Raw genomic sequence first — 24,329 nt, forward strand, 5'->3', positions numbered from 1 at the left:
TTTTCCCAAGGCAAAAATAGAACAGTGATTAATAAGAGAATTGGATTTCTAAATTTAATTCATTACAGAAAAGCTGAACTTTTGAACTAAGTTCAGAGACAAAGAACCATGACTTAGGCTGTTATAGGACAAAATCAATTAATAGAAAATAGGATCAATTTGAAAAAAAGACACAGAATGAATCTGATTATTTCAGCACACACAGTGGCAGCACAGATGGCAAGATATTCTCACTGTGCAGGTTCTGGTTTCCCGGTGAATGACTCAGTGGGATGTGAGGCATGGTCTGGGACCGACTACATAGGATGGTTAGGAAAGCTCAGACACCAATCAGGATAGCTCAGGCCTTGGGCACAGTGCCAGCTCCATCATCAATGAATACTTTGATGTTTCAGTGCCTTTAGGACCTCTGCTAGCAATGGCAGTGACTGAGAATGCCAGAAAGGAGCTAACTAGAGACATTCCCAGAGCTTACAAATCTGGCTGGAGACAAAATCAGCCAAAGGGAGAATTACTTCTCTAGATCCACCATGATAGGAATCCAATCTGACTGTCAGACCAGAGGCTAGCTAGGTGTGACATGTGGGTGATATACAGAATTAAGAATGCTATCAACTGGATATTCTTAAGGGATATTTCCATTAATCTTTGCTAATAATAATTCACATTTTTATAGCCCTTTGAGGTTTGCCAGGCACTTCCCTCATAATCACCTTGTGAGGTAGGTAGTGCATGTATTATTCCCATTTCACAGATGTGGAAACTGAATCTCAGTTAAGTGATTTTCCTTAAACTCATAGAGTGTCAAATATAAGATTCCGACCCAGGTTTTTCCTGATTTGAAGTCCAGTACTCTTTCTACCATAGGGACTAATCTGGTAAAACATCTTCCTTCATCCTGGTATTATTTCTGCCTCCCTGGAGGTTCAGACTGGTCAGCTGGAAGTAGAGTGTCTTCTTTCTTGAATGATGCTAGATATACTGTCCTGGTAGAATGAGACAGGGCACGAACAGCCAAAGAGATATGGGGAGATTACGAAAGTAACACTATGGCATTCAGTCTTGGGTACCATAATCTAGGAAGAACATCAGCAAGCTGAAGAGGATGGGAAGGACTTTGGGATCATACTTTCTGAGAAACTGAAAATATTTAACCCCTGCCCGTGGGCGGGCTGGGGGAGATAGGACATGATGGCCGCCTGCACGTTTTTGAGGGATCGTTGTGTGGAAGAGGAATCGGATCAAGGAGCAATGGATAGAAAGTTGTAGAAAGGTGGATTTGGGTTTGAGGAAACAACAGCAACAGCAAAAATATCCGTCCCGCATTGATGCTACGTGGCGGGCATTTTGCTAGGCACTGGGGATGTAATGACAAGAGAACTTCCTGCACATCTTACCCTGAAGGAGCTTACCTTCTCTGGGAATTCTAAATAAGGTAGGGAATCCTAACCTGGGTATGAGCACCTCCCATGGGCATGAGAATCTCATAAAGGGCCATGAGGAATCTTCCCCTCCTCCTGTCTCTGCACCAGAGGAAGCCACTGGAAGGAGGAGGTTCGGCCTACCCCTCGCCTCTCACCAGCGCATGATGTCCAAAACCTCCCTCAGGCCAGCCTATGCTCTGCCCCTGCAGGCTGAGTAGCTGGCAAGGCCCAGCTGGAGGCAGTCATGCCTAACTCTCTGGCTCTGGGGTTGGCTTTTTTTTTTTTTGCGATTGGGGTTAAGTGACTTGCCCAGGGTCACACAGCTAGTAAGCATTGAGTGTTTGATCTGAGGTCAGATTTGAACTCAGGTCCCCCTGACTTCAGGGCCAGTACTCTATCCATTGTGTCACCTAGCACCCCTGAGTTTGGCTTTCTTAGTGACATCAGGGATGGTGCCAGAGATGCTTCCAACAACCATTTATTTAGTACTTACACACCTCCGTCCTGGTTTCTAGGGAGACAAAGGTGAAAACAGCTCAGGGGGGCTTACAATCTAATAGGAGGACTACAAATCAGGGAGAAATCCACACAAAATCCTTCAGGAAAATGTGAAGAGAGACAAAACATTCAGCTGGGAGAGTCAGGAAGGGGTCGTGGAGGATGAGCTGGGCCTTAAAGAAAGAGAGTGGGTACCAATAGACACACATTGGGGGGGGCAGTCCTAAGGAAGGATCGGCCCCTCAGGCTGGTCCATGGGAGGAAGAAAGCAGGATAAGATGGGGGAACAGCCGGCAGACCCTGCTGGCTGGAGCATGGGGTGCTTGAAGGGAATAGGGATTGGGAGGGGGCCTGTGATTTCCTGGGTGGGCACCTCAGTAGCTATAGTCTGAGAGCACCAAGGGGCCAAGGGTCACACAGCCTTCAGTATCAGAGGCATCACTTGGACCCTAGTCCTAGGCTGGCACTCAATCTGTTATTCGGCAGCGCCTCTCACAGTGCCTGGCACATAACAGGCATTTGAATGCTTATTGGAAGGAAGGAAGCAAATGAACATTTATTAAATGCCTACTATGTGCCAGGAACTGTGCCAAGTGCTCCTTGAAACAACCCTGGGAGGGGTACTATTATCTCCATTTTACACACAAGGAAACTGAGGTTAAGGGACCTTCTTGATTGCAGCCCCATCGCTTTCTTTACTGTGACACTTAGCTGCCAATTGATCGATTGGAAAGATAGATTAGATCACTGTAGGGAGGGCCTTAATAAATAAAATGCAAGAGCGTGTGTGTGTGTGTGTGTGTGTGTGTGTGTGTGTGTGTGTGTGTGTGAATTCTAGAGGCAATAGGGAGCCTCGTCATAGTCAGTGACATAGCCAGGTTTTCCATTAGGAGCCTTATTCTGACAGCAGTGTGGAGGGTACACTGGAGGGGGCAGAGATCGGAGGCAGGGAGGCTAAGGACAACGTTTGGGGCAAAAGGTGAGCAGAAACTGAATGAAGTTGGGGTGGAGACAAGACACCCTTGCTTGCAGACCCCCTCTGGAGCTGAGGGGTGTTGAGACATAGGAGGATGCAAAGTGGGGAGGTACGTTGGGTGGGGGCTGCGAAAGGGGGTGTCAGAGACCTCCACGGAATGTAGGTGTTGGAAGAGGAGGACGCACGGACCTCTCCCCTCTGGCGTCTGCCTGCTAGCTCAGGTTCTCTGGAGGCGGAGCCTCCAGCCTGGTCTGGCCAAGGGGCAGCCTAGGGGCCGGGCTGGCATAGCCCCGCCCTCTGCTCCCCTCCCCTTCCCCGGGCTGGGCGGCCCCAAAGGCCCGGGCTCCCTGAGCTAGCGGACCTTGGCGAGGAGGCCAGGAGCCGGAGCTCTCCGGAGCTGTCCGGAGCTGTCCGGGGCTGCGGGCACACTTCGCCCTCCGGCAGCCCCCCTCTTTGCCCGTCCTTCTGGTTCCAGCCCTCCTGGGCGAAGCCATAGCAAGCCGGTGGCGTTGTCAGAGGCAGCGGCAGCAGCGAGGGTCCTCTGGGATGCGCCCGTTGGACTGACCCTCGGCCCCCGGCCCTTCCAGCCATCTCCCCATCTTCTTCCCTCTCCTACTCCCGCCCCCCTGACCCCTGGAGGGGCGATCGGAGTGAGAGGTAGCACTAGGGACACCTAGGAACTGGGCACTGTCCGTCTGAACGGGCCGCAGTGGCTCGGACCCCGGGGTCCCCGAGAGCCAGCGGGCGCCTTCTGATGGAAGACTTGGCCCGGGCCGAGCCCCGGCTCCGCGGCTAAGATGGGGAATAAGCAGACAATCTTCACCGACGAGCAGCTGGATAACTACCAGGTGAGGGGCCCGGCTGGGAGCAGGGGCCTTAGCTGGGCTGGGCTGGGGGGATTGGGATGGTGCGCTCTTCTGCCGCCTTCTGCCACCTGCCAGCTGCTCCTCCTCCATCCCCAGCCTATCCTAACTTAAGATCTCTAGAAGCCGCGCTCCGCTGCCCAGGAGGCAGGTTCAGCCGGGATCCGCCCTTTATCCCTAGCCATGTCTCCGAGCACTCGGGATGCTCGGGGTGGGGGCGTGCACGTGGGGGACTGTGGTCTGGGCTTCCAGTCTTCTCCAGCCCCCTCCGGAGCGGGAAAGGAAGTTTTTGCAAAAAAAAGACCAGGGTTTGAGCGCTCACACTACCAGCTTTGTAACCTTAAGTAAGTCTCTTCACCTCCCCCGACTCAGTTTCCTCTTCTGTGAAAGGGGGATAATATTTGAACTGTTTACCTCAGAAGACTGTTGTGAGGAAAGTGTTTTTGTGAACCATGAAGGACAGCAAAATGGTGAGCTCCTGTAAAGATATCTACCCTCTCTCCCTCCTCCCCAATCTGTCTTGGGCATCTTGACCAGAACTGCTGAGACATTTTCTCTAGTCGTCCCAGGGCTCTGTAGCATGTCCATTCTCCTGCCACATTTTGCTTCCTGAGTCTATCTCCTCTTTCAGACTCTCACTTCCAGATCCAGGTGACCTAGAATCAGAGCCGATCTAGGTGTCTGGAGCTGTCTTTCAGGTTCTCTTCTCATTCCTCTGTCTTCACCCCAGATGGCCTAGTCAGGCAGAGGAGCCCCAGAAAGGCAGAAATGGGACTGCCTCTGGAAGCTGCTTCCATCCCAATGCCCCTAAAAAGTGGGGTAGGAGAAAGTGTTAGAGGTTTGAGCCAGGGTTCTTAGCCCAGAGTTTATACACAAACCCTCTAACCTTGGGTCTCTTAGTCAATTAAAGAGACCCAGGGTACTCTGGGAATCAGAGGTGAAGGGGAAAGGATGTTTTTGGCTATCTCAATAATTAGAAAAAAAGAGAGAGAGAGATAAATAAAGGGAAAGGTGTCTGTTCAGGCTCCCAGGTGCATCTTTTCCTTCTCTTTTCTGAATTTTAATCTTAAGTAATTTTAAAGTAAAATTTAGCAAATATAATTAATTGAACTAAAAATGAAAGGAATCTCCAAGTAAAATAATAACAATAGCTAGCTTTAAAATCTGCAAAATACTTTGCAAATACCTTGTTTTATACTGATAACAACCCTGGGAGATAGATGCTATTATTATGCCCATTTTCCAGATGAGAAAACTAAGGGGGAGGTTAAGTAACTTGCTCAGAATCACGTAGTATCTAAATCTATATTTGAACTCCTATCTTCCTAACTTAAGGTCCAACACTCTGTCCAGTGTGACACCTAACTGCCTTAGAATTTAAGGTGTTTTATATTCTGACTAAAAGGGGGAAAAAATTGGTTTTTAGAAAACAATAGCAACGTATTTTCCCTCTGCTTCTTCTAAATCTGTCTGTGCACTTATAAAGTATTTTTGGTTTTTAAAATATGGTGATTGGTAGGTCTGTGGCTGATTAGTTCCTTCCTTCCTTCCTTCCTTCCTTCCTTCCTTCCTTCCTTCCTTCCTTCTTCCTTCCTTCCTTCCTTCCTTTTTTCCTTCCTTCCTTCCTTCCTTCTTCCTTCCTTCCTTCCTTCCTTCCTTCCTTCCTTCCTTCCTTTCCCTTTCTCCTCCTTCCTCCTCCTCAGAGATCATTTAGTACACCCCCCCCCTTTGACAGATGAAGAAATCAGAGCCCAAGAAGATTGTGACTGGTCCAAAGTCACATGGGGAGTAAGTGGCCCAGTTTGGGGCTGGATCTAACAAGATGAAATTCAATAAAGATAAATGTAAAGTCTTACATGTGAGGACAAAAAGTCAGCTCCTCCAACCTGAGATGGGGGAGGCATGGATAGAGAGAGATTGTTCTTTAAACAGTCTAAGGGTTTTAGTGGTCTATAAGCTCAATCTGAGTCAGCCATACACTATGGCAGTCTGAAAAAAGCTAACTTTATCTTGGACTGCATTAGGAAAGACATAGCTTCCAGGAATAGGGAGGTGATAATCCCACTGTATTCTGCCTCTGTCTGACTTCACTTGGAGTGTTGTGTCCAGTTATAGGTATCATGGTTTAAAAAAGATATTGATAAGCTGGAGACTGTCCAGAGGAGGGCGATCAGGGTGGCCAAAGGCCTTGACTTCATGATGTGTGAGAATAAGCTGAAGGAAGCCTGTTTAACCTGAAGAAAAGAAGACTCAGGGGAGACATGGTAGTTGTCTTCAAGTATCTAATGGACTTTCATGTAGAAGAGGGATCAGAGGGAAGAATTGGGAATGGCGGAAACTGCAGAGGCTGGTTTTGGTGACTGAACATCAGGAAAACTTTCCTAATAATAGGAGCTGTGCCAAAGTGGAATGGCTCACCTAGAGAGCTGGTGATTTCCTTCTCCTTGGGGATTTTCAAGCAAAGGTTATCAGATATGTTATAGTGGGGATCCCTTTGTGTATGAGAGGGCTGAAGTCAATGGTCTCGGACATGCCTTCCAACTCTCAAATTCTGTGATTCCCCTGATTCTAAACCTAACAGACCCTTTCCACTTATGCCACCATATAGACTCTTCATTTTTATTATTTTTGATTAGATCACAGTTGAATAAACTGCTTTTTTTGTTACTATGCATAAAACTGCTCTGAATATTTTATTTTGGCGAGGGAGGTCTCTTTTTCATTTAACAATGTTCTGAGGAAATAGTCCCAGCACAAGATCTGATTTGGGATTTATATTTTCTCTTTATGAGTAGGGGTGAGGGATGATGGAGAGCGGACTTGGAAATCTGCCTCCTTTGGCCCAGGAGAAGAATCTGAAACTCAGCTGGATGACCCAGGGCTCTCAGGTTGCTAGATGTCAAGTACACTTTGAAGAAAAAGAGAATGAACTTGGGATCTTGGCTTGTAGTGCCAACCTAGTGTTCTGGTTACTGGGTCTCTATCTTCTACCCAGCTTCATTTACAGAGCCTAGAGAAAGCCGTTGGTGTCAAGTTCAAAGTCTTCTCAGGAGCCCAGCCTGGTCTTGGCTGTGACGCTGAAGGGCAGAATAATCTATGTGAAGTTATAGCCCCAGAGACTTCTTTTTCTCTTCTTCAGCCAACATCCTAGAAGTTTCTCCCCTTGGAATGGCATCCTGTGATGCCTGGTCATTCCCCTAGGAGAGGGTGGGCATCACCCTTCCACTGCCCAGGATGGGTACCCTTGAAGGGCAGTGTCTTTTCTTTCATTATTATTTTCTTTTTCTTTTGTTTTGGTTTTGGTTTTTTTGGCTAGGTGATGGGGTTAAGTGACTTGCCCAGGGTCACACAGCTAGTGAGTATCGTGTGTCACAGGCTGAATTTGAACTCAGGTCCTTCTGACTCCACGGCTGGTGTTCTATCCACTGCACCACCTAGCTGTATTATTTTCAATGTGATATTTTATCTCCTATAGCTAAGAGCTACCCAAGGGCAACATGGGGCGCACAGTAGGTTTCCTATAAATACTCCCTGGCAGTTTGATGGACCCAAATGATGAACTAATAAGAATGTACATAGGATTACAGGATTTAGATCCAGAAGGGATGGTAGGGGCCATTTAGTTCAACTGTGCCTCCTCCTGTACAGATGAGGACCCTGAGTTCTAGGGAGCTTTAAGGAACTTGCCAAAGGTTACCCAAGGAGTGTGGCAGAGGCTGCAGACTCTGGGTCCAACCTTCTTTCTTCCACCCCTTTGCTGCTCCAAGGAAGGAGAGAGTATGTCTTGGGGATGAGGGTGAGGAGAGAAGACACAGTGCAGAGCCAGGATTTGAATCCGTATCCTCTGTCCCCAAAGGCAGGGAATGCCCTTTCCACTATGCCGTACTACCTCCTATAGACTGCACCTTATGGTATGGGTTACCCTGTGATTTATAGTGATAGAGGCTACCTCTGAATGAAGAAGGAAGAGTAAAGCTCAGGCTAGACTGGGCACTGGCCATCCCTGGGGGGAGGGGTGCTGCTTTTGTTCTTAAAACTTTCCAGGGCAGGAGACTTTGCAATCTTCCTTGAGAGGAAGTCACACCTTTTCGTCATTTTCCTTCTTTTCCTTTCTCCTTCCCTTCCTTTACCATACTTCCCCTTGCCTTTCCTTCCCTTCTCTAATCTTCCTTTGCCTTCCCCTTTCTCTTTCTCTTTTCCTTCCCTTCTTTTTTCTTTTCTTATCTTGTTCATATAACAAACATTTTTTTTTCTCTCTTCCCTTCACCCCTTGAGATGTTCTGCTGTTCTTTTTGTCAGGAAGCTATATGCATCCTTGCTCTGGTTCTGGGGTTCCAATACTAACCTGTATTTTCCTCACTGAAATTTGAACACCTTGCTTCTAAATTCTCTTCTTACTGAAAGTGGGGAAAGAACAAGTCATACACTTCCTATGGTTCCACATTCTTGTAATGTAAACTTCTCATGGTTTAAAAAAAAAGTCAGAGCATGTAGTATAAGGGGTAGAGAGATAAGCCTCAGAGCAAAAAGGCCTAGGTTCCAGTCACTCCTCTGACCCTCCAAAATCACTCAGCCTTTTGGTGCTCCACACAACTCCCTAAGACTAGACATTGCAGCAGAGTGCCAGCTTGTATTGGTAGCAGGAATTTCCTCACCAGAAGCTCGCTCTCAGTAAAACTCACAGATCAGTCTCTGTTCTTATCCCATATTTTCATAGTACTGCCTCATGACAACCTTGTGAGGAAAGTAGCATAGGCAGCATTTTCTCTGTTTTACAAAGAAGGAAACTAAGACCTAGAGAAAGGCCACGTAGCTAATAAGTTCTCGAGGTGAGATTTGAATCCAGATTTCTTGACTCTTAAGTCCAGCACCCCTTCTACAGTCCCATGATGCCACTCACGTGGCCATTACTTACCTCTGCTTTCCAAAAGAGACAACTAATGTTCTTGTCTTTTTTCCAAACCTTGTTTGACTCTTCACCAAGTCCTTCTTTTAGCTATGAAATGGGACTCTACTTCTCAGTTCATGGATGGACATACAATGAGCTCAATGTCTGTTCACCTCCTTTCCCTTCTCATTCTCCCTTCCAATCTTATAAGATTATAGATTTATAGATTGAAGGACCTCTGAATTCATCCGGTCCACCCCCTTCACTGTACAGATGAGGTAACTTAGGCAAGTGACTTGCTCAAGGTCACAGAGGCAGGCTGAGACAGTCAGAACTGGAATCCAGTTCCTCCGACTCCAAACCCAGGGCTTTTTTCTCAGCATATGCCACGCCACCTCTTCTCATTCTTAATGACAGACCTCAATGACATGTCCTAAACATGCAATAACGATTCCGACTGTTTCCACCAATGATAATGGAAGGATTGCTTTTGTAATAAACTACTATTATTCCACCCATTTTATTGTTGGGTACACTAAGAGCTACAGATGTTGAACGTGAATTCTCCAAGGTCAAACAGAGATGGGGGCAGAGCTGGAATTTGAACCCAGATGTCTTAGGCCTGTTCTGTTTACGCCATACCACATTACCTGCTGGTGAGGGTGATTTCAAGGTCATTGGCAGCCTAGCCCAGTGACGGTTTTGTAGGGGTCTTTTTTCTCCTGAATCAGAGCGTAATGACTAAGCCCTTGTAGGTCCATTAGAACACAAAATGATGCATCTCCTAATGCATCTGTTCTCATTCCCTCCCCCTCCTACACACACACACACACACACACACACACACACACACACACACACATCTCATCCCTTCTGCTAATCAGCACACAATTGAATTGCTGGCATTCCAATGCCACCCAAATGTCATTAAAAATACTCCAGCTTGCCAGGGCAGTGTCAACAACTCCGTCAAAGAGGCCAGGTCCTTTTCTAGGATGGACCTGGAATGCCTGCTGTTTGGGGAGCTGCTCAGGGTTGCCAGCAGAAGCATCTCTCATTGGCATGCACGTCACGCTGCCCAGACTCCTCTGGCAGGAGCAAAGGAAGCTGGAGCCAGGGCAGTGGGCATCCCTTGAAGCAACCTCATCATAATCCCAAAAGGCTGCGCTCCAAAGTACATTCAGAATCCGTTCATTCATTCATCACTTAGAAAGTGCTGGCTATAAGTCAAGTGCTGTGCTAGGTCTAGAGACCCCCCCTCCCAAAAATGTTTATGCTTTAAGAGGCTTGCATTCTACTGGGGTAAACAACATGAGCGTATGCACGTGAGGCAAAGGGGAAAGGAACAAGCATTGATTAGGCACCTACCATGTGCTAAGTGCTAAGCACTTTCTACATATTATTTCATTTGATCGCACAGATAAGCAAACGTGAAATGTCAGTATGTAGAATCAATAAAGGTAATTTTGGAAGTGCATTCACAGCTAGAGGAATAAGGCGAGGTGAGGCTCAAATACCCATAAAGGTTTGTCTTCTTTACAAGTCAGGAAAAGGGAAGAGGGAGGTGTAGTAGGAAAAGCCCTGGGCCCAGCTTCTGGGCCCAGATCCACCTCTAACTACCTGGGTAACCTTGCTTGAATGATTTCTCTCCCTGCTGGATCACAGTTAGTTCATCTGTCAAATGGGAAGAACATTTACCCTGCCTCCTTCACAGGGATACTGGGAGCACCGAATGAGATAGGGATGGGCCAGCCCTTAGCATCACAGGATCTCAAGTTGGATTCTCTTGTGGTCCAGCCGAAGACACCGAGGCCCGGAGAGATTACTTTCCCAAGGTTATTCAGGGAGTGAGTGATGGGTTGGACTGGATGTGGTCTTTTCCGACTCTGAATTCTGTGATTTCATAAATGGCTACACTGGGATTTGAGCTGAGGTCCCTTGACACTGAATCCAGTGTTCTTTCCATTAAAATAAGCTGCCTTGTTTGAAAGCTGTAAGGTGTTCCATGAATATTCCTCTCCAAGAATCATCCCTATACCCCCTCTGTAGCACAGAGGACAAGCGATGGGAGAAGGGGAAAGTAGCACTTCCATACAGACTTATGGACCACCAGCCAGATCTGTTCTCCCCATCCATCTCTCATCCTTTGAGGGCTTTCCCATCGAACCCAAGTCCTTTGTTTCTAAGGGCAATAAATGCTCTTTCCTCTGATCATGCTGCCTCCTATAGATGGCTGTTTCCCAAAAGCACCTCTTGGTGTGGGTCATGCTGTGGTTTATAGAAATGGAGCCCCCTATCCCCACCCCAAACTGGAGCTTGGAGCTATGAACTCTTCCTCTGTTCCTCCTTCCCAGCCCTCCCCACCCCACCCCAGCTGCTGAGACAGTCCCTTGTTCCCAGATGTTTACTTTCCCTGTTTTGTGTGGGTCAGTGGAAAGACCCTGCACTGGGGGCCAGACCTGAGTGCTAGACCAGCTGTGTCACCTCAGGCCAGTGACGTCCTATCTTTGGGACTCAGTTTCCTGCTCTGACAAGTGAGAATAATAATAATGTCTGTCCTGAGAAGGGCTCAGGAAACCTTATAGCAAAGCCAGGTGGTATTGTTATTGATCCAGTACTTTAAGACGGCGAGGTGAAACTCCGATGAGAATGAGCCCTCAAATAGTACATAAGGATCCCTGCAGGCCATGTACTGACTTAGAAAACCACGCACATCTCTCTTTTTTTTTTAATTAATATTACAACACATTAAAACCATCTGGGAACTACTAGGAATTTAATCTGGCTTGGGTGGTGCTCAGGGTGCCTCTGCTTTAGAGGCTCACGTGAGGGGCTCCCTCTGCCCATATGGACTGATCCTCTCCTGGTCTCAGGCTCTTCAGTATAGAAGAAAGCATTCGATCTGGGGTCAGCGTTCCTAAGTCCACAGCTCTGCCCCTTACACTGTGGCCTTGGGCAAGTCACTTTTCTGGGCTTCAGTTTATCTATAAAATGAAAGGATGAGACCATAATACACACACACACACATATACATACGTATGTATAGATGTATATGCATATATGTACATATAACATATTATATTGCAATATTATACATTTAACAATATTATATTATATAATGTATGTAATCTGCAAGGCTCCTTCCAGCTCCAAATAATATGGCTCTTTGTCCATAGATGGTCTTTGTGAGTTGCCTCCACCAAAGATAATCCAGCTTCTGGACAAGAGCGTTTCACATTTAGCCAGGCTGGCCCCCAGATAAAAGACACTTAGTCCCACACATAAAGCCACCATATGTCGGGAAGGACCTTCCCAAACTTGTCCTCCTTATTCGCATAGCATTTCAGAACCCAGGGTCACCATGATGAACCCAGAGGACCCAGACACAAATCCTGATTCTGAGGCTTATGGTCTACATGACTCTGGGCAAGCCACTAACCCTCTTAGCTTCAAGTTTCCTCATCTGTAAAATAAGATGGTTTAGCCACGTCTGTTGTTTTCAAAGTGTGGTCCAGGGATCCCTGGGTGTCCTCAAGGTCCTTTTGGGAGTCCATGAGGTCAAAACTATTTTTATAATAATACTAAGATGTTTTAATTCGTAATATGGTAAATATCAATAGATATAACCCCCATAAACAAAAGCTCTTTGCAAGGGGGGTCTTCAACAATTTGTAAGAGTGCAAAGAGGTCTTGAGACCAAAAGTTTGAGAACAGCTGACTAAATGAGCTGAGAAGTCCCTTCTAATCCCAGATCTATGATGATATGATCTTATGTAATGGGAAGACTTTAGTAAGAAGTGATTTTAAGCCATGATAAAAAAAAATAAGATGGAAAATGTGTTTTTAAAAGTGATAGCAATGGGGCAGCTAGGTAGTGCAGTGGATAGAACACTGGCCCTAGAGTCAGGAGAACCTGAGTTCAAATCCAGCTTCAGACATTTGACGCTTACTAGCTATGTGACCCTGGGCAAGTCACTTAACCCCATTCCCTAGCCAAAAAAAAAAAGTGATAGCAAGTTTCATTTTTCTGAGAACGTTTCCTGCTGGTCTTTATTCATTCAAAAGACATTTATTTGCTAAGACGTCACAGTGTGTGCAGGACTCAAAGGGGTGCTGATGGAGATACAAACTTTATATGAGACATGGTCATGGCCCTCACATAGCTTACAGTCTAATGGAACAATAAGTCATGAAAAAAAGTAGGCATAAACACACATCAAGTTATTTTAGACGCATCAGAGAAGTCTATTCTACAGGACGTGTCTGAGGGAGGACCTCCTCATAGACTGAGGGAAATCAGGGAAGGAAGAGAAAGCAATTAAGTTGGACTTCATAATGATGTTAAAAAAAAGACCTTGCAAAGATTTAAGAACTCTGGTGGATACAGTGAACAGTCCCCACCTCTTGGCAGAGAAGGGATGGACTGGAGGTACAGAATGAGCCATATTTTTTTGGCATTTGAATTGAATGTTAAAGTTTAGGTAACATTAAAATTTAGGAAGACATTGCAGGAATACAGAACAGGGTAGGCCAAAGTACAGAGGAAGAGGAGAATACAGCCCCTCTTCAGGGATCTGAGATCTAGAAGTGGGCAGGACATCAGAAGTCATCCCATCCAACCCTTGCATTCTGTAGATGAAAAAAAACCCAAAATGGTGGAGTGTTGGGTCCAGAGTCACACAGTGGCTTTGTAATAAGTAATTACAGGCAGGGTTTATATATTACCTGCCTTTGAAGGCAGGTCCTCCCACTTCTGATGTACCATGATGCTGCTTCTTATTCTTAACATCCCTCGTGTGGACAACTGATGGCAGCATGACTAATCAATTAGTAAGCATTTATTAAGTGCCAACTATATGCTAAACACGGAAGGGACTTCCTATCTGGGAGCCTTACTGTGCTAGAATGAACAAGGAGTTAACTACCTGACTTGGACTTCCTTAGACAATGTGAGCTGGGGACACCATCTGGGCCCAGGCCCAGTAATCAGACTCCTGCTACACTATTTGCCAGTAGGCTGGGTTTGAGGGGAGGCCAGGGAACTGGGATATTGGAGCCCTAAGCAAATGAAATCGAAGAGGACAAGCAGGGAAGTTTTCCATCCCTCTAGGATTACCAAGTGTCCTTTTCTAAAGAAAATTCCCTGGAGAATGAGAGGGAGTTCTAGAAGAACTCAAACCATAAAGGAGGACACTTTGTTTATTTAATTAACTTAGTGATCATCTTTGCGATTGTGTAACATTAATTGGTTCAGCGGCCATCCCTTGTCCCTATCCTCTTCTTTTTTTTTTTTGGCATAGCCAAGAAGAGCACCATCCTGGGACATAGGGATGTGAGGTCATGAATTTAGAGCTGGAAGAGACCCTCGGAAGCCATTAAGTGTAACCACCTTATTTTACAGATAAGGAAACTGAGTCACATTAGGGTAAAATGATTTCCCCAAGTTCACACAGATAGTAAGGGTCAGAAGAGGGATTTGAACCCAGGCCCTCTGTCTCCAGTCCAAGATCTTCTCATCGCTAATGGTGTGACCATGGATAGGCCATGCTTTTTCTCTGGTCCTCAGTTTTCCCCTCCATGAAGTGAAGCCTTTGGACTACATGAATTCTAAAGGCCTTCCCAGTTCCGATAGGCTGACTGATTTAATTACCACAGATTTAGAGTCACCACATTCCATTTTCAAGGTTTTGGCCTATGGGGTAAAAGAGGAAAACTCAAGCTTTACCTGTTGGTGAATTGGACACCACAGGTGGTCTCTCTGTGACATTTTGATATTAAAAGAAAAATTAGCAATTCAAATCCATTCCCCCCAGCTTTATTCCAATATATGTAACCACTATCTCTTGATTCAGACCATCTGCCCTATCTAGGAAAGGACTGTTAAGGACCATAGCAAAATGCTTGACTAGGGGGTCAGGAAGACCTGAGCTCAAATTCAACCTCAGACATTGACTAACTGTGTGACTTTAGACAAGTCATTTAGCCAGTGTCATCCTCAGTTTCTGTATCTGTAAAGATGGGGATAATATGGCATTATTGTTTCAGGATTGTTTCAGGGATCAAAGGGAATAATATGTGTAAAGTGCTTTTCAAAAATTAAAAATGTTATATGAATATTATGTATTACTTTTCTTTCAGAGATATCAAAGTAATTGAATGCTGCCAACTCACTCAGGTTTTTTTTCCCTTTAACAGGACTGTTCCTTCTTCAATCGGAATGACATCCTCAAGTAAGTAGAATGTTCTCTTGTCCATTCTTTTTTTGGGGGTCATGTCTGTTCATTGGCAGGACATTGGACTTCATACTCACCTGGTACCTGGAAAGCCCTTTCCTTTCCAAGCTGGCAAAAGAGAGAGGATGCTCTTTCTTGGATACAGGGCCAGGAAACATGCAGAACTTCAGACTGCCTCCCTGGCCCTTGATCTGGGGCTGTCTCATAACCATAATAACAAAAACGGCAATTTTAGCTCACAATCACAAAGGGTTTCTTCCCTAACTGATGCTTACAACATCTAGGTGATCCAGGTTAGTGTAATAGTCTTCATTAGTACTAACGTTAGTGTAATACTCTTCTCTCTATTTGACAGATGAGGAAATAGAGGCCCAGAAAAATGAAGGGATTTCCCTAAGGTCATATGGGTAGATGGTGGGATGGGAACCTAAGTCTCAGCTTCCAGTCTAGGGCTCTGTCAGTAATTAACTGTGTGACTTTGGGCTCATGACTTTTGCCCTCTGGTCTCAGTTTCCCCACCTGTAAAATGAGGGGATTGACTTAGATAATCTCTAGATTGACATGGAGAATTTCTAGCTCTGAGCATCTGTTGTTCTATAAAACAGATAGATTTGGTCATGGGAGAGGCTCAAAGTCATTCCAGAAGCACAAAGCAGGGAGAAGAATCTGGATAGAGAGATGAAATTTGTACCTAGTTGGTGGGAGGGATTTTTCAGGGGCCAGAGGGCTTTCTTGGTGTCCCTGAAATCAGCCCTATAAGTAGCCATTATATACATGTATATATATATATATATATATATGTGTGTGTGTGTGTGTGTGTGTGTGTGTGTGTGTGTGTGTATGTGTGATGATATATATATATATCTGTGATGATGTAATAATAAATTATACTTAGAGCTTTAAAGTTCACAAAAGTTTGCATATATTATTTGATCCTTACAAAAACTCTCTTACGCTGTTGCCAGCATTTTTCCTATTTTACAGATGAGGAAACTGAGGCTCAGGGAGGTAACTTGCTTGGACTCACACAACTACTAAGTGTATGCCAGGGCATTTCAATCCAGGTCCTCCTGACCCCTTGCCCCACTTCTGTCCCACTAGACTACCCTCTCCCTAAGCCTAAAATGCAGGTGTTGGCCCACCTGATAATCCTGTAGTTGCATCTCTGGGCTCCGCAGTGTGAGTTCTTCCATCTGTTACTGCCTATCACAGCTTTTCTGTGATTCTAGAACTGATTCCCGTATTTCCCTTTTATTGGTACTTTTCATCTTGACTCCTTTATTATTCCCTCCCCCACTGAACTTTACCCTTTGAAAAAGAAAAGCAATTAAGCAAAAGCACTTTATACAGAGACTATGTGTGTCCTCGTGGGACCCCCCTCCTCTCTTCTGTTTGCTGTGCCTGGAACATTCTGCCCCCTTGCTTCTAGTTTCTGGCTTCCTTGGCTTCCTTCAAGACCCAGCTCAAACCCCCCCCTTCTGGTGGAAGCCTCTCTGAGTTCCCCATTGCTTGTGTCTTCCCTCCTCTTTCACTTGATACACCCTGTATGTACTAGCTTTTTGTATGTTTCCTTCTCCATTCAGGAGAATCTCAGCTCCTTGAAGGCAACTGGGATGGTGTTTTTATCTTACTATAATTGGCACTTATAACAGAACCTGGTATGCAGTAGGCACTTATAAACATTTGCTGACTGGCCGAGGGTGAAATCTGAGGCACACATTCCTCTCCCAAAGTCACTTTTATGTTCAATATTAGTATTTTCCCTTTGATGGGCTTCAAACCTGAAAAATCTAGTTGGGCTTTGGGGATCCTTCCAACTTGAGCACGCCATGAACTTGTCTCAAATTATCGACTCGTTTCTGGGAGGCAGCGTGCATGGTTGAATGGAAAAGGCCCTGGCTCAAGAATTCAAATCCTGCCAATGATGCACTCTGCCTGAGGGACCTCTGGTCTCCAAGGTCCCTTCTAGCTCCAGATCAGTGATCTCAGGGGCTGGATTGAGGGAGGGAGTTTTCACACCAGGAACTCAGTGAAATCACCAACTTGGATCCTCTCGCCCTCTTCTCCCTCAAATGCTAGGGATATGCTCCAAACCTGTTAAAGACCATAGAGTTATGGGATTTAGAGCTGGGGGGGGTGCATAGAGATTATCTGTAGTCCAAACCCCTCATCTCACAGAACTAGAATCTGATGACCAGAGAGGAGAAGGGACTTAATCATAGGAAGTAGGTAGAGTCCCCAGAATTCATTGAGACTCTTCCTGACCATTCATAGAGATCCTGGGGGCTAGAGGAGAGCTGTGCTTTGTATTCATGACTGGCAACTCACCTTCTTTTTGACTGAAGCTGATTTCCAAGTCTGCTGCAAGGGTAAAGCTTGTATCCATCATAAGAGGCTTTACAGAATTGGGAAATAATGGGAAATTTCACCTCGTTTTTTGGCTCCACTGGGTCCCTTTCTGCCAGTAGAGGTATCAGATTGCCCTAAAAGCCAGAAACAGCTATAGAAGCTCTGGGATTTGCTTTCTCTCTGCTGAGGTGGCAAGTGCTGCCTGTGATTTAGCTCAGAACAGCTTTGCCATCGCCAGGTCCTCTCTGCAGTCCAGAAAAGGGGGGCTTTTCTCTGGACTCTGTCCTTCAATGTTGGCTGGTCTTCTCCAAGAAGGCTCTCCAGGAAATTCCCTAGTTCTGCATTCCTTCACAGACACTCCCCACTCCCACAAGTTCCTCATTTCCTCTTGGGGAAGGGGTGGCTCACACCAAAGGGAGGATCAGAGGTCCTAGGCAGGTACGACCTTGAGGCCTCATTTTACAGATGGGGAAATAGCGCCCCAAGGAAGTGGTGTGATGACTTAGCCAAGGTCACACAAGCACTCAGGTTACTCAGAAGCAGGATCTGAACCCAGGCTTTCTAATTCCAAAGTTAGCATGCTTGTACCATGCTACCCTGGGAGAAGTGATCAAGTGAATTGCTTTTATTTACAAACATTTCTCCAACGTTTCTTAGCTTTGGTATCTGCATTTAGCTAGGGAGATTTTTTAAAAAGTTTTATTGGTTTCTTTATTTTTAATACCAATTATTTTTAGATAGACTCACCCTCCCTACGTTAAATCTTTCCTTATGCAGCAAAGAAAGCCAGCTGAGCAAGGCTTGGAGTCTGACAGTGTAGGCAACTTCTTGCTGCCCCATCACTACCAAGAGGAAGACATTCCTCATCTTTTTTCCATGACCCAGACCAATAAATTTCATTAAATAATTAAGTTAATCAAATTCATTTAATCGGAGTTTCTCTACTTTTTCTTTCGTTTTAAAGCAGATTTTATTGATATTTTTTGTTTTTACATCACTGGCATTTCCCCCTCTAACTCTCCCTGTGCCCTGAGAGTATCCCTTTCAGGAGACTTTTAGAGTTATTTTGTGAATAAACTTCACAGTAGCTGTTGGGTAGATCTGGTCATGATGGGCAGCTAGGTGGCACCATAGTGCACAGAATGTCTGGCCGGCAGTCTCGAAGACACATCTTTGTGTGTTTAAATCTAGCTTCAGACACTTACTGGCTGTGTGACCCTGGGCAAGTCACTTAACCCTGCTTGCCTCAGTTTCCTCATCTGTAAAATGAGCTGGAGAAGGAAATGGCCAACCACTCCAGTATCCTTGCCAAGAAAACCCCAAATGGGGTCATGAAGAGTCAGACATGACTTAACAACAAAAATAACAACAGATCTGGTCATACACGTCTCCTAAAGTTTCCTTGAAATTCTTGGTTGTTGAAACTTTCTCTCTTGAGGCTGCCCAGCTTTTCCCTGAAGGCTGCTGAGTAAGACCCTTGATTATATTTCAAGGGCTCATGTTGAAAGGTCAGACTGCGAGGATGGGTTGGCTCATTTGTGAGATGGGTTGGAGATATATGTGATGGGGGAGGGGAGCACCATGAGTATCATCAGTTGTCCTTGAGACCGCCTTCCATGGTTAAGCAAGATTCATAATCTGGGACATTCTTTTCTGGCACTGGATAGAGAGCTTGACCTAGAGTCAGGACAACTTGAGTTCATATCTGGTCTTAGACACTTATTAGTTATATGACTCTGGACAGGTCAATTAACTTGTTTGCTTCAGTTTCCTCATCTGTAAAATGGGGGCAAAAATAGCACCTACCTGCCAGGGTTTTTGTGAGGTAAATGAGATAATAATTGTAAAACATGGCGCTTGGTACTATGTACTGTTACTGTTTTTATCATTAGATACTGTGTAATTAGGCAGCAGCATGTGAGGGAGCCCTAGCTGGCTAGGACTTAGGACTAGTTATCAGCCAGGTGATTCTGCGCTGGGTAGCTTAGTCCAATAGAATGTTCACCCCTTGAGCGCAGGGGCTGTTAAGTTTTTGTCTCTGGGTATGCAATGACAGAGTAGGTGCTTAATCCATGTTTCTGTAGCTGTTGAGGGGAGAACTCTTTTAGTCTGTGGAGAAAGGACTGTATTTCAATGTTGCTACTTAAAAAAATCAATCCTTGTTGAATTTGAAGAAGGCAGCATGATGTAGCAGCCAGAGGGTTGGCATGAGTCATTCACCTCCTGTCTCTGACGTACCAACTGTATGACCCTGAACAAGTCACTTACTCTCTAGTGCACAGGATAAGCTGTGAGGCTATATGTTTCAGAGAAGGTACCAGCAGGTACTTGTAGAGGGAGTTTCTCAAAGTGACGAAATCTTAGGTCTAGATTAAAAAAATAAATAAATAAAAATCAAAAAATCAAAAATCTCTGCTGAATGTGCTTGGAGGATTGGGAATTTGAAATTAGTGGAACTAGAGGAAATAATTCCATTTGATTCACTAAGTATTATGGTTTTGTGCCAAGCATTGTGCCAAACCCTGAGGCTACAAAGGCAAGAAGTGAAACAAGAAGCTTAAGTTCTCTCCAGGAGGAGAGGGAGGGACGCTATAGTACGGGTGGAAGAAGATGCAGTGTACAAAGCAATTTTGAGAGACAGAGAGTGCTAATAACTGGGAATTTTGGGAAATGCCTTGGGTGTCTGAGCTGGGCTTTCGAGGCAGCTGGGGATCCTGAGGAGGAAATAAGGAGGGAATGCTTTCCAGATGTGGGGACCCCCGGTGCAAGGGCTTGGAGATGGGAGATCAGGCATGTATGCAGCACAGCTGGGAGATCATTTTGATTGGAAGAGAGAGTATGTAAAGAGAAATCATATGAAATAAGATTAAGAAAACAGGTGGGAACCAGAACATGGAGAACTTTAAATGCTAAGAAGGGGATTTTTTATTTTACTGTAGAGGCAATTGTCATTGAAGAGTGGAGGCGGGGAGGGGAGGTTGATATTATCAGATCGTTGTTTTAGAAATACTTCGGCTGTTTCAGACCTGATACTGACTCCCGGTCACCCAGATTGGGGGCGTATGACCAAATCAGATCCCACTGACGGGGGGATGGGCCATGCCAGCTCTCTGGGGCAGCTATATGTTCAACCTATTAAATTTCTCAGCAGACAAGTTTTCATTCTGGTAATGTTTGATCTGCTCGGCCAGCTGGTCTGCCTTTATCTCTCCATCAGAATGAGGAGGCAGATTTGGCAGGTGCCTCAGACAGGGATGAGCAGGTATTTGGGCCCACCTCAGTGGGCCTATCAGTCTTTGAAGATGGCCAACTTGGAAGGAAGGCAAGCCAATCCATGAATTAGAGACCTCTATTGAAGGAGCCTGGGCTAGATGGTCTGAGGAGTCCTCCAGAGACATCAGCCACAGATGTCTGGACAACAGGAGAAAGCAGGTCTTATTCATGGTGTGTCTGTTTCATTAAGAACGTTCTCAGGGGTTGAGGAAGGAAGCCTGGGACATTTTGGTTGGGGCTTTAGTAGATCACCTGAAAAATGGATCAGATGATTCACTTCCAGAAGTCCCAGGTACTGGGTATGTGTTTGTACATAGATATGCCTATGTACATATGTGTACTTGGTAAAGGCGTACGCAAAAGCTGATTCTTTTGGAAATCAGACAGCCCGTCCGCAGATAGTCAGATGGAACCTTTCTGTCGAGGTCAGATTCAGGAGAGAATTCACTTAGACCTTCCCTTTAGCCATCGGGAACTTTATTAACATGAAAGCACACGGACCTGTATTGTAGCAACAAGGCTACAATTAAGGTGCTGGTATGTGTGGGAGCTAGGCTTACATAGCAAAATTCTGACAGAAAGCTATACAGCCTGTAGATGTTCTGAATAAGGATATAGCTTTATGGTGGTTCAAGATAAGGACAGGATAAGGAAGACGGGGAAGGGGGGAAATTTTATGACAAGGATGATGGGGACTGAAGGAATTCTTTTGGTAATTTTATGGTACATGATAAGGAGAAGTTTTATGATTTTTCAAGATGAGGGGAAAAGGACTTTGGAATGCTCTCAAGTTACAGGACGAGCTAGAGAATGAGCTCACAAAGTACTGGAAAAGCAGCCCTTAATATTTTCTTTAACCCCTAGGGTCCCGTATGCTGTATCCACATCACATCTAAGTGCGGAGAAAACAATAAAAATAATAACAATATTGTTGGGCCATGTATAAAGCACCGGGAAGACAACTTCAAGACCCACTTTTGACTCATATTGGCAGGGTGACCCTGAACAAGGCAGCCTCTTAGTATGTTCTACTGTCCATTGACCAGGCTGCCTGTCTCATCTTGCCCCCTCCACCACCAGGCGATGCTCTAAGATACCAAGGTTCAGAGAAGGTGCCAGTCTGCTTTGGTAAAGGGCAAGTTCTTGTCTCTCTTCCTACCTCCCCGTCCCTAAAATAACAGCTGCATAGAAAGTAGCATGGTGGAGCAGAAACTTGGAGAAAGAAGTCCTGGATTCAAATCCTGACACCACCACTTCCTAGCTGTGTGACTCACCTCTACAAGTCTCAGTTTCCTCACCTTTAAAATGGGAGTGAAAGGTGGTGTGGCATAGTAAATAGAGGGCCAATCCTGGAGTCAAGAATCAATCAGTCAATAAGTATTTAAGCAGCTGTGTGGCCATGGAGAAATCAGTCACCCTCTCTGTGACACAGGCACCTCTTAGCAACTGTTAAGTTACAGATAAGTTGGCTCTTGGCATCAGTAGAGGTATGTCCCCCAAACTGATGAAATCACAGGGTGTTTTGGGGGCAGAGTGGACAAAAATTTGAGAATAATGATACCTACAGAACCTGCCTATAAGAAGGTATTGAGAAATTTAGCTAGATAAGAGTTGGGGGGTTGGGGGGAGAACAGCTGGGACCTTTAGTAGCTGGCAGGGTAAACATGAGTTGAAACAGCTGAATGCAACCCTGGGCTGTAAGTGCCTCGATCGGGACATGACCATCTTTCTGTCCTCTGCCTTGGTCTGACCACGACTGGAGTCTTGGGCTCCCTTCTGAGGACCACGAATTAGAGCATGTCCAGATGAGGGTGACTTGGATGGGGAGAAAACATGCATGCCTTGTCCTGTGAAGACTGATTGAAGGAACTGGAATATGTTGAGTCTGGAAAACAAGAAAAGACTGGAGTCAGGGTGAGGGTGGGGAAATGACATGATTATGATCTTCAGTCCTCTTAAGGGTTGTCTTGAGGAAGGTCTGCTCAGCCCCAAAAGGAAGAAGAGGATAAATGATGCAGAGGCAGATTGCAGCTGGATAGAAGAAAATATGCCCTAAAATTTAGAACTGTCCACCAGCTAGATGGGCTGCCTCAGGCGACGGTAAATTAATTGCCCATGCCTGGATGTCTTATGCAGAAGGCAAGATAACCACTTTTCCGGGGACTTTGGTGAAGCCATATCTGGTCAGGTTGAAATAAATAGCATCTTACACTTAACTAGAAAGGGTTTGGACCCAGAAGACTTGGCTTCAAATGGTGCAGTGGAAAGAAGACTGAATTTGAAATCCAAAGACCTGGTTTTAAATCCTGGCCCTGCCACTTACTACTTCAGAGACATTTACCTCTGTCCGTCAGTTTCCTCACCTGTAAAATGAAGGGGTTCAACTAGGTGGGGTCTGAGTTCCTTTCTGGCTCTAAAGCTATGATCTAACTTAGTGCCCATGTGACCTTGAGCACATCCCTCCTCCTTTCCAGGCCTCCATTATTTCACCTATAAAATAGCAGGGTTAGACTAGATCAGAGGTTTTAACCTGGGGGTACTCGAATTTTTGTTAAACATTTAGATAACAATCTCATTATCTTTGCTTTCCTTTGGAATCTTATGAATTTTACTTTATGCATTTAAAAACATCATTCTGAAAAGGGGACTGGAGGCTTCATGGGACTGCCCGAGGGGTCCATGACAAAGAGGTTAAGATCCCCATTTGATAGCTTAAGGCCCTCCTACCTCTAAAAGTATCTGTGAGGTCACTTCCAACTCTGGGCTTCTGTGGTTGATTCCTTGCCTCATTTAGCAATTATTGCCAGACTTTCCCAACCCCAAATCAATCCAAATGCAGTAAAGCTGGTGGCTGAGGGGGCAAGATGAGACAGGCAGCCTCATCAGTGGACAGTGAGCTATTGGCGGAAACCCTCCAGTGTGACCAGCCAGCACCCTTGCCCCATTTTTTTCTTGCCTCACTGGTTCTAGAGTGGGCTATTGAAGCCAGAACTATTTCTCAGGTTGGAAGAATTGAGTAAACAAGTTTGGGGGTGAGGATAGATGCCTCCTTCTGCTACAGGACAGTGACTTGGGGGCAGTGTAGGGAGAGATAGAACCAACAGGTCTATCTCAGTACATTCATATCAAAAAGTGCCAATGGACTGGAACTTCTTATTGTTCTGGACCCTTTGTTTCCAAAGAGGACCAATAACATCCCGAGGACGATGTCTTGCCTTGCGCATGAAATGAATTTAAGTGAGGCAAAGTCATCGCTTCATTCTCTCCTCACTGGAGTCCAGTACAAGATGGAAGTCAAGACTGCAGGTGATGCTATCTTAGACTTGATGGAGGGGCAGGGTTGTGCTAGTAAATATTTAACAACCAGCTTTCTGAACAGGCAGGGTGGGTTTTTAGGTTCAATCTGCATCGTTAACATTTTCTGCATCATTATCTTAAGGCTGGATAATCAACAAAACACAGTAAGTCAAGCCTTGATTTGTAGTGCTTGCCAATTTCTAAGACACAAATGTTCACACTGAAAATTTAACAATTGGCCCAGTTTGGCTGCCTCTAAACACACCTCTGTGAAGGAGTTTCCTGTTGGCAGCTTCCTATACTCATGAGACCATAGGCTAAGAGGGTTATGGATTTAAAGCTAGCAGGGATCTTAGAGGCCGTGGGGTCTACTTCATTTTATATTTGAGAAAACTGAGCTTCAGAGGGTTAGGTGACTTATCCAAGGTCACACAGCTAGTAGAAGTCCAAGGCAGGATTTAAACCCAGGTCCTCTTTGCTCAAAATTCAGTGCTCTAGTCACTATAGCTCTGCCTAGGTCACAGGTCC

At 45.3% G+C, this 24,329-nt stretch overlaps 1 protein-coding gene across 2 annotated transcripts in view; it reads left to right on the forward strand.

Moving 5' to 3' along the window:
• Positions 1-3,208: 3,208 nt before the first annotated feature.
• The window catches only part of CIB2 (calcium and integrin binding family member 2), a 32,132-nt gene continuing 11,011 nt past the window's right edge, over positions 3,209-24,329 (forward strand). For both annotated transcript variants that reach the window (XM_020976021.2, XM_020976020.2), the window contains exons 1-2: positions 3,209-3,746; positions 14,845-14,879. In XM_020976021.2, the coding sequence (XP_020831680.1) occupies positions 3,696-3,746; positions 14,845-14,879 (86 nt within the window). In that variant the 5' untranslated portion in view covers positions 3,209-3,695. The remainder of the gene's footprint in view (positions 3,747-14,844; positions 14,880-24,329) is intronic.

The sequence above is a fragment of the Phascolarctos cinereus genome, unplaced genomic scaffold (genome assembly GCF_003287225.1).
Source record: "Phascolarctos cinereus isolate Bilbo 61053 unplaced genomic scaffold, phaCin_HiC Scaffold_3;HRSCAF=262, whole genome shotgun sequence".
Classification (NCBI taxonomy): domain Eukaryota; kingdom Metazoa; phylum Chordata; class Mammalia; order Diprotodontia; family Phascolarctidae; genus Phascolarctos; species Phascolarctos cinereus.